Here is a 9,773-nt window from a genome sequence, read left to right as displayed (position 1 = left end):
TTTTCTTCTTTTTTTTGAAAAATAATTTTATTTTATTACGATCTCGGGGTACTATGCAATTTGTATAGAATCATTCAAGAGGGAAATTTTTTTAGAAAAAGGTAGTACTTGGTGTTGTACTTTGTAAGTATTGGGAAAGAATCACTTTGACATTGTAAATTATTTAAAAATAATATTTTCTGACTTTTTCAGTTTATTAATTTTAGGATTTAGAGTGACAAATGTTGGATGTTTTGGGATGCATTTCATTCAAGTGAAGCTGCAAATATAATTGTTGGAAGAAGATCCTATATAGAGCTGAAAGATCATCTGATGTATTATGTATACCCTTTTGATATTCAACGCTTAGCACAATTATGAAGATAAAAATGGTTAAATATATAAGAATTATCTACATTCTTAGTGTATAATTTTGTATTAATTATATATGGCTATCATTAATCTTTATTTTTCAGAGTTATTATATAGTTTCATTCTATTTTTCAACAAATGCTGTATTATGTTACTACAACAAAAAACAAGAATTTTCGATATCCATTCAAAATTTAAAAATTTATATACACAAATAAAAGCAAGGGGAATTAAATACCTAGATATTTATATAAAGATAATTTTTACCTATCAAAATAGTCTAATTTTCAGCGAATAGGTGTCAATTGATACCCTTGAAGCTATTTAGCTCTGCGGAGTCACATACACCAAAGGAGTGTCAACCGACACCCCTTCGCGGGAAAATTATACTGTATACCTAGGTAATATTTTTTAAAATATGCATATATACTATATAATGACACCCCTTAACTTCCTAATGAGTTTATTTCTTTATATTTTGACTCCCCCTTAATGAAAATCTTGGTTCCGCCACTGATCCACCCCTTTGTCTGATTGTGGTCTCGCCTTATGGAATTTAAGTCGTGACACTAGTTTCCAGCCTTTTGGCCAAATATGCTATTACTCAATTTCAATGGCACATTTTAATTGTGTCGTAAATTTTCATTCTAGAAATGTGCTCTAATTTAGACATAAGTGAACCAAATCAGAAAAACCATATCTCTAGCAATTCCTATTCTGATCCTGCAGAGAAAAGGATACCTAAAATTTTACAAGACGAGCTAAAAAGGCATTCAATTCTAAAGGCATTGTACTTTAAATATCGAATTAATGCTCATTAATTGCTTGACCAAACTCTAAAGTGTAGTGAAGGCTTGAAGAGCCAAACAAGGCAACTAACTATCTAGTTTATAAAAGGATAGGGATTTAAAGTCTAACTTTACGTCTTGCCATGGAAATTTCTATATTCCCATTTGCCTAATATTGTTCTTAGCGTTGAACCTATTATATTTTTAAAATTATATTTTTATATCAAACAATTGTAATTTTAGTAAATTTTTATATATAAATTTATATTCCGCATCAAAAGTACTAAGTTCATATAAACCTGGTATCGCAATCGGCTCGATTTAGCAGTCGGCTCGACTTATAGTGCCCATGTCTAGAAACAATGGAGTGGACTTGAGAATTCAAAATTTATTACTACATCAATCTTGCTTTAAGAAAAAAAGGAAAAATCATTACCACTTAGTTATATATGATTAATGAATCTCAAAATATTTGATTCTTTTTATGATTTTATGTCCTCAATCGTTAGCCACATTGCATAACATTCTTAAAGGTGAGAAACATAAAAATAAATGATAAAGCAATATTTTTATACTGGTTCGAAACTAGTGTGATATCTTAATTGAGTTCTCTTCGATCGCAAGGAGGTTTGCTTTAGCTCTATTTGTTTTTCGTTTAAAGAGCGTGTGATTTTTTTTTTTCGTGCACCAACAACGATTAAAATAGCTGATTTTTTGTACTCATTCACCAACAAACGATTTCTTCCGAATTTATAGCTTACGAAATAAACTATTCATGACGCACACAACTGAATCTCACGATATTTTTTACTCTCTTTTCTTTTTTATCACTGCAGATCTACAAGAATCGTGTAATACAGAGCTTTGAGAAGAATAATTGAAGTACAATCGCTTTGCGTGAATCACTGACGTCATTGGTTAAGAAGGGAAACCTTGAAGTAACGATAAAGTTGTCTTCGTCTGACCTATAGGTGACGTGTTCGAACCGTAAAAGAAGCTATTAATGCTTGCATTAGGGTAACCTAACTACACTATACCCCTTAGGTATGAGTACCTTTCTCCGGATCCTGTGTAAAAACGAGATAGTTTATGCATGGGGTTACCCTTTTTTGTTGAAGTCATAGATAGTTAAGTAATTTTCCATGACATGCATGTTACGTAGAGATAGTGCTTTCCATTTTGGGTTTGGCAACTAAGAGATTTTTCTCAAGATCCGTTTACTTTGACTTTGGGATCTTAGAGTGATTTTTATAATACTTCCTTTGATGTCATTGATCTATTTTCCGGATTTCTGGTAACTAAATACATATCATTCGACTTGTCAACCTTTCCTGTTCATTGCGAGTTAGTTATTTGTCGGTATTCTAAAGCTTTCAGCCAAACGAGTATTTTAGAGAGAACCAATAAGAAATTTCATTGATAAAATAATAAGTCTCGTTTTGGTGATAAATTTCGAATATCGTATCGTGAGTTCCTATCATAAAGTCAGTAATCAATTACTTTGTATTTGTCAATTGTCATTATCAAAATGACACGTAAAATCTTTACTCTATGACTCTATCTAGATAGAAATTTAATTAGCCCGATAAAGAATACCTCTAGGGCAAAAATACCCACGAAGAGCGTACCAATCTAAAAACTAGATTTATTGAAGTGCGTGATCATTTTATCGAAGCGTTTAAAATTTTATGCGAGATGGTTAGTTAGTCACACATTTTAAAATGTTATTAGAAAATATGGAGTTCCTGATTTCACTCTCACCGTCATTCATTGTCAAAAAGATTTTTTTTTACGTATTTAGCTTGTAAAAATGAATTAACCTTGCACGAGGACATGTTGAAGACGAGTAAATAAATGGGTATCCTTTTTAGCTTAGACATTTAGGTAAAATGGTCAGACACTTCAACGAGACTTTTAAAACTTGTATTAAAATGAAAACATTTCTCCCCACAACGTACTAGTCTACGTCCTTACGAAACAAGAACGTGATTTTCTTTTTCTTTAATTTAATGTCACTATAAATAGGTTCTCTTCCACTTATTCTCACCACCATTCTTCTTTGATTTCTTCAATCAATTCAAGGATATGTTTTCTGAGAATTTAGTATTGCTCATTTTAATGATTTTAATACTCATTGTGAGCTCAAAACCAATGGTTAAAGGGGAACAGCTAGTGCCTTGTTACTTCATATTTGGAGATTCTGTAGTTGATAATGGCAATAACAATAACCTTACAACAACAGCTAAGGCCAATTATCCACCTTATGGCATTGATTTTCCTACTGGTGTTAATGGAAGATTCACCAATGGCCACAATAAAGCTGACTTTTTTGGTTTCTCTCTCAACTCTTCTCTTTTTTCCCTTTCTTTTTTTTTTTTTTAGTGTATAGGACAAGAGTGGGTTGCTCTAGTAATGAGCATCCTCGACTTCCAACCGGGAGGTTGTGAATTCGAGTCATCCCAAGAGGAAAGTGGGGAGTTATTCGAGGGAGGGAGTCTAGGGTCTATCGGAAACAGTTTCTCCACCCCGAGATAAGGGTAAGGGATCTGCGTATACGATACCCTCTCCAAACCCTACTAGTAAGATTATACTGGGTTGTTGTTGTTGTTGTTTCTTTTAGTGTATATGTTGTGAAAATTTTCCTTGATTTTTTGTCAATCTCCTGAATTTTTTTTAGCTACGTCAAGGGAGGGGAAGAGATGTTATACTGATGAGATTTGAACCCTCGACCTAATATAGAAGGTTGATGTTTATTATTATTATTATTATTGCTTCAGAAGATATCATATATATACTATTCTATATGCATCATATTACATTATAGGGACTATTTTCAAGGTCTTGAACATATATATAGGACTCCTGTCGTAATTGATGTGTCACGATTTTTTTAGTCTGTTCCAAAAAAAATGTCATGCTTATTTAAAAACAAATAAACTTCAAACTTTCTATTTTACCATTAATGAGATGATTTATAGCACACAAATATCTATGGCTTGTTTTAGACCATAAGTTCCAAAAGTCTTTTTTTTTCTTAAACTTCGTGTCGAATCAACAAAATATTCCCAACTTTTCTACAACCTGGTAACTCTCCCTATATACGGCCTATGGTTATTTCTTGGCATAATACATAAACAGGCCATCAAACTTGGCTTCACCTTGCAAGTACATCTTCCAACTTTGAATGTGCATAAGTATACACCTCAACTTGTCTCTACTTTATCAATTAAACATTCAAACTTACAAAATGATCATCTAGACATCTCCGATATTTATGTGTCACCCCAGTACCACGTCAACATTTATGTATACGTGTTCAACTTTATATAAGTTGAGGTGTCTACTTGTACACACTCAAAATTGGAGGGCATACGGGCCGGCTGAGGCCAAGTTTAAGGGTATGTTTATGTATTATCCCTTATTTCTTCTAAGGTAAAATGATCTGAACTTTTTTACCTTTGTGCAGCTGAACTACTAGGATTTGATAGTTTCATTCCGCCATTTGTAACTGCAAGAGGCAAAGAAATACTCAAAGGCGTCAATTATGCATCAGGAGTTGCTGGAATTCGTGATGAGACTGGCTATCGATGGGTAAAAACTCCTTGTCACCAATAATAATTATGTTCTTCATATGTTTTCAATTAGTAGCAAAAAAAAAACAGCTTGGTATATAAAGCATATATTTGTAAGTAAAATTTGAAGAAAAATAACCATAAAACTTCTCACCTATATCCCGGGGTCATGGGTTCGAGTCACCAAAGGAACAATAACTCCGGCAAAGGGGATCAAAGGGGAATTAAAGGGGAAGAGAATAAAAAAAACCATTATTAATTAAAAAAATAAGAAAAGGACCCCATAAAACTAGAGGCCTAATGCCATTGCCTTAGTGGCTTTGGCCTTCAACAGGCAATGACCCACAAAAGGTGTGATGTAGACAATCTATCATGATGCAAATATTAGTGGTTGTTTTCACCGCTCAAATCAGTGACATATATGTCACACGGAGACAACTTTACCGTAACTCAATTAATAACAGGCAACCATAATTATATTGTACTCATTGTCCCAACCAGTTTAAAAAAATTAAAGAAGACTGTTGACACATAAGTCAAGTGTATAAAAAATATTATTCTTTTAAATGAGCGGTGGTGACAGTTTTACATATCTTTTCATTTTTTCTTTCTTTTAAAAGAATAAACTTACATATCAAATAATTCCTAACAAGTCATGTCACTAACGATAAAATGCTAAGATTAAATAGTTTCCAAAAATAAAAAGGTGCCATTTGTTTCAATACATATGCTGATAAGTATTTGGCATGTATTATTTAGTGGATGAAGATTTTCACCTAGGTGGATTTAAAAACAATGCTTAAAGATCACGTAAACTATATAGCTCCAAAATAATTCTTGTTAGGTGTAAGCAATATAGCTGCTAGTATTCTAATTTTAATTTGAATATCATATTATTACTATCCGAGGAGAATTTTGAAGTGACGGTAAAGTTGTCTCCGTATGATTTATAGATCACGAGTTCGAGCCGTGAAAGCAATAACTAATGCTTGCATTAGGGTAGGTTATCTACGCCATACCCCTTGAGTGCGATCCTTTCACGGATCCTGGATGAACGCGGGATACCTTGTACACCAGACTGTCTGTTTTTATCATATTATTACTACCATTTTCACTACATTTCATGGAATTGAGATACTAATTCCTTTGAAAATGACTATATTTTAGGGTGATCGGTGGAGCATGAATAGGCAACTAGTGAATCATTTTGTCACAGTTTCAAGAATTATTTCCATACTTGGAAATGTTACTTCAGCTAAAGGCCTCTTAAGCAAATGCCTCTACACTGTTGATATGGGCAACAATGATTACCTCAACAACTATCTACAGCCCCAGTTTTACCCTACGAGCCTTTTGTATACACCAGATCAGTTTGCAACAGTCCTTGTTCAACAATTCTCTCAACAACTAAGGGTTTGTACTATTAATTTCTTCCTTTTTAATTTATTTCCCATTAATCTTGTCTGCGGTGTTGAAGGGCCGTATCTTCCGCAGTTGAGGTGGAGGGTTCAAACCCCATCATTAGCTAGTTTTCCCGTCCCCCTCCCCTCCCCGCCCCTCCCTACCCTACCCCTACTTGATGTGAACAATATTTTACAAAAAAAGATAAGGATGGCAAAATGGGGCTAGGCATATGTTCATGTTTGAACACAGGCCAAGTTAGCCCCATCTAAAGCAACACCTCAGGCTTTAGACAAAGTCTTACGTCGGTAAAATACAAGAGAGATAATTGGTATATAAGTTAACAAATCTGGGACCCTAATGATACGTTTTAAACCTGTGAGGGCCTAGGCCCAGAGCAGACAATATCACTAGCGGGTTGGACTGTTATAGAGGCTATCATAGCCACTCTTGTGTTAGCCTAGCCGATGGTGGGTCAGAGTTCAACTGAGTTTAGATAAATTCCAGTTAGGTAGCGAGGACGCTATAAGTTAATAAGCCTTAGACCCTAGTGATGCGTTTTAAACCCGTGAGGGCCTAGACCTAGAGCGGACAATATCATTAGTGGGTTGATTGTTACAAATAAGTAGCCAAAATTGACATATAAGAAAACTTGTCAAAATGCTTTTTATTTTTATTTTTTGATAAGTTAGATATATCCATAACAAAGAAAAAAAATCATTAGTTGTATTTGGTTATTCAATAAATTTATAGGAAAACAGATAAATAAGTTAAAACTTTGTTCAAGTTGGGGGCATTGGACTACGATCCATTATTTAGCTCATCTTGATCCATCTTATTTCGGCCAAAATAACCTTTGAACAGGTTATTACTGATTCAGCTCATTTTAACCCCGTCCAAATTTAGTATGATCCGCTTATTAGGCACCCTTATTTAAAACATTTTGTTGAATTAATTTGTTATATTTTAGACTTTGTATAGCTATGGAGCAAGGAAGGTGGCTGTGTCAAATATTGGTCTATTAGGTTGCTTGCCAGAAGAGTTGGAGGTGTTTGGAAGAAATGCATCTGGATGTGTTGATTTCATAAATAATTATGTGCAGTTGTTTAATGACAAACTCAAGCTTCTTATTGATGATTTGAACATTAATCTTCCTAATGCAAGGTTTATTTACATAAATCAGACTAGCATTTCATCTGGGGGTCCCTCACCTGTTGGTAAGTTTACATAATTTCATTCTTTCTAACTACAGTTTATTGTTAAAAGAATTTTTGGAGTATCAAGATAACTACAATTAGAACATATTAAAATATTTCAAATATGTAAAAAATTATTTATTCTATCAATATATATACGCTAAATTCTTCTAACATAAATATATACTTCTTTTCTAGCTTATATGACAATATTTCCTTTTAGTCCGTCCAGAATGAACGACGGTTCTCCAAAACAATTTAATTTAAACTCTATTAGTTTCAATTTATATTATGTACTCTAATTTAATGGGGCTTAAAAAGGACTTTTAAAAGTTGTGATCATAAACATGTTATAACTTTATATCAAGTGTATGGTTATAAGGCATTTGAAAGCCTTGTACTTTTTAAACATGTCATGACATTTGTGTTATAAAGCATTTTATTAAAGGTAAAATAAATAGTTTAAAATTAATTATTTTCATATATAAAAATATATCATTCTTTTAGGAATGAACTAGTAAAGAAATAATGTCACATGAAATGAAACAGAAAAAAGAGTGATTAATATGACAAAAGTGAAGAAAGTTTAACATAATGAGACAGAGCTAAATGACGCAATAGTCTAGCGGTCTGGTCCTTCCCCGGACCTCGCGCATAGCGGGAGCTTAATGCACCGGACTGCTCTTTTAGTCTAGCGGAATGTAATTATTTTTGATTGACCGGTTAAATGTGTAACTTTCCCAAAAGCTTCACCTTAGCCTCGGCCCTCCTCATTGCCAACCCTACCCTAGGTCTTCCTACTAGAAAATAAATTCTCTTATACTATAAAGTGAAATAGGTGAACTATACTCCACATGTCCTAATTCTTCCAGAATAAAGGTGTATATTTATCCCTCAACCTTTGATTATGGTATAAAATTACCCTTATGTTGGATCTTTGTTAAGGGACAAGAGAAAAATGTGACATTTTTCTAACAACGAAGGTGATATTAGACCAAAAATTTAAAGGAAGACAATCAATTTTGCTTAATTTAGAATCGGCTATATCAATCCTCACTAACCATATTCTTCCAATTAAATTCATCTTAATCCAACGTTATGCAAAATAAAAATAAAATGCAAGTGAAGTCATTTTCATGTTCATTAAAGTTACAAGCTCGAGCCGTGAAAGCAGCCACTAATCCTTGTATTAGGGTAGGATGTTTACATTACACCTCTTGGGGTGCAGCCCCTTCCCCGGACCCTACATGAACGTGAAATGCTTTGTGCAATAGGCTGCCTTTTGTTATGATACATATATATACGGTCTTTACACAAATAGCCATCCGAATTCACCGTTTAGTTGTTCTAATCGATATACACGTAAATTATATACTGACTATACATGATTATATATATATTATACATGAATTATACATATATTATACATCCGCTAATTATTTTTAGTTTAAGCAGTTAGGTAGGTGGCTATTTGGTTAATTCTTCTATTTGGAATTCCAGGATTTACAGTGGACTCGTCATGCTGTATAACATTAGACACTATAGCCAAAGGACAATGCCGTAAAGGTGAAGTTCCATGCAACAACAGGAATCAGTATATTTTCTTTGATAATTTTCACCCTACAGAAATTGCAAATATAGCCACAGCTAGAAGATCATTTAATGCTTTTCTACCGTCTGATGCATATCCAACGGATATTAGCCAATTGGTGCAAACTAAATATTAATCTGTGTGTTAATTCCTCTACCACAAGACATGTTGGTTACACAAATATAAATAGCCAACTGGTATTAATGTTCTTGTTCTAACAATTTAACACGCAATATAATAAAATTCAATGATATAAACTTTGTCTTTTGAAGCTATTGTCACACCTCCTTTTTCCCGAGGGGATAGGGGATAGAAGAGTTTTTCCAATTAAAGTGACATGATTCGAAATGGGATTATTTATTTATTCAGAGTCGCCACTTGGAATAATTTATGGTGTCCCAAGTCACCGGTTTATTTTAGAATCCCAAATCGAGGAAATTTGACTCTTATTTTTGGTCCGCGAACACAGAAGACCGGGTAAGGAATTTTGTTAACCTGGGAGAAGGTGTGAGGCACTCCCGAGTTTCGTGGTTTTAGCACGGTCGCTTAACAATTAATACTTGGCGTAATTATCTGATTTATTACATGTTTTAAACCTATTGTGCATTTTTGTCTTTTATCGCTTTTTAATATTTATGGAATTTATTTGAACAAGTCGCGATGTCGCACACTTGTCGTTTTGGTACACATTGCAAACCGCGCTACGTAAAACGCACCCCGCGATTTACAACATGTTTATTTTTATTATTATTTGAAGTTATGGTCAAGTCGCGTGAAACGCGCACTTGAATTGGGGTTTACGTATCATGACTATGCCACATGAATCGTACCCATAGTCACAATGATTTATTATTAATCGCGCCTAAATCAAGCT

The 9,773-nt window shown here is 33.7% G+C and overlaps 1 protein-coding gene across 1 annotated transcript; it reads left to right on the top strand.

Annotated features, from left to right (window-relative positions):
• The first annotated feature begins 3,211 nt into the window (after positions 1–3,211).
• LOC104090652 (GDSL esterase/lipase At5g45670-like) lies at positions 3,212–9,170 on the top strand. The gene is made up of 5 exons (XM_009595810.4): positions 3,212–3,471; positions 4,606–4,730; positions 5,879–6,124; positions 7,083–7,329; positions 8,809–9,170. Exons 1-5 carry the CDS (start codon positions 3,225–3,227, stop codon positions 9,033–9,035), a joined length of 1,092 nt encoding a protein of 363 aa, XP_009594105.1. The 5' UTR covers positions 3,212–3,224; the 3' UTR covers positions 9,036–9,170.
• Positions 9,171–9,773: the final 603 nt, after the last annotated feature.

The sequence above is a fragment of the Nicotiana tomentosiformis genome, chromosome 9 (assembly GCF_000390325.3).
Source record: "Nicotiana tomentosiformis chromosome 9, ASM39032v3, whole genome shotgun sequence".
NCBI lineage: Eukaryota > Viridiplantae > Streptophyta > Magnoliopsida > Solanales > Solanaceae > Nicotiana > Nicotiana tomentosiformis.
The sequence above is the reverse complement of the archived record's forward strand: the minus strand, read 5'-3'. Positions and strand labels throughout refer to the sequence as shown.

What these genes read in the sequence shown, in the direction of transcription:
- LOC104090652 (XM_009595810.4), top strand. Translation starts at nt 3,225, where the DNA reads ATGTTTTCTGAGAATTTAGTATTGCTCATTTTAATGATTTTAATACTC. An exon ending in AATTCTCTCAACAACTAAGG is followed by an intron (nt 6,125 to 7,082) that starts GTTTGTACTATT and finishes GTTATATTTTAG; the next exon opens with ACTTTGTATAGCTATGGAGC. An exon ending in TGGGGGTCCCTCACCTGTTG is followed by an intron (nt 7,330 to 8,808) that starts GTAAGTTTACAT and finishes TTGGAATTCCAG; the next exon opens with GATTTACAGTGGACTCGTCA.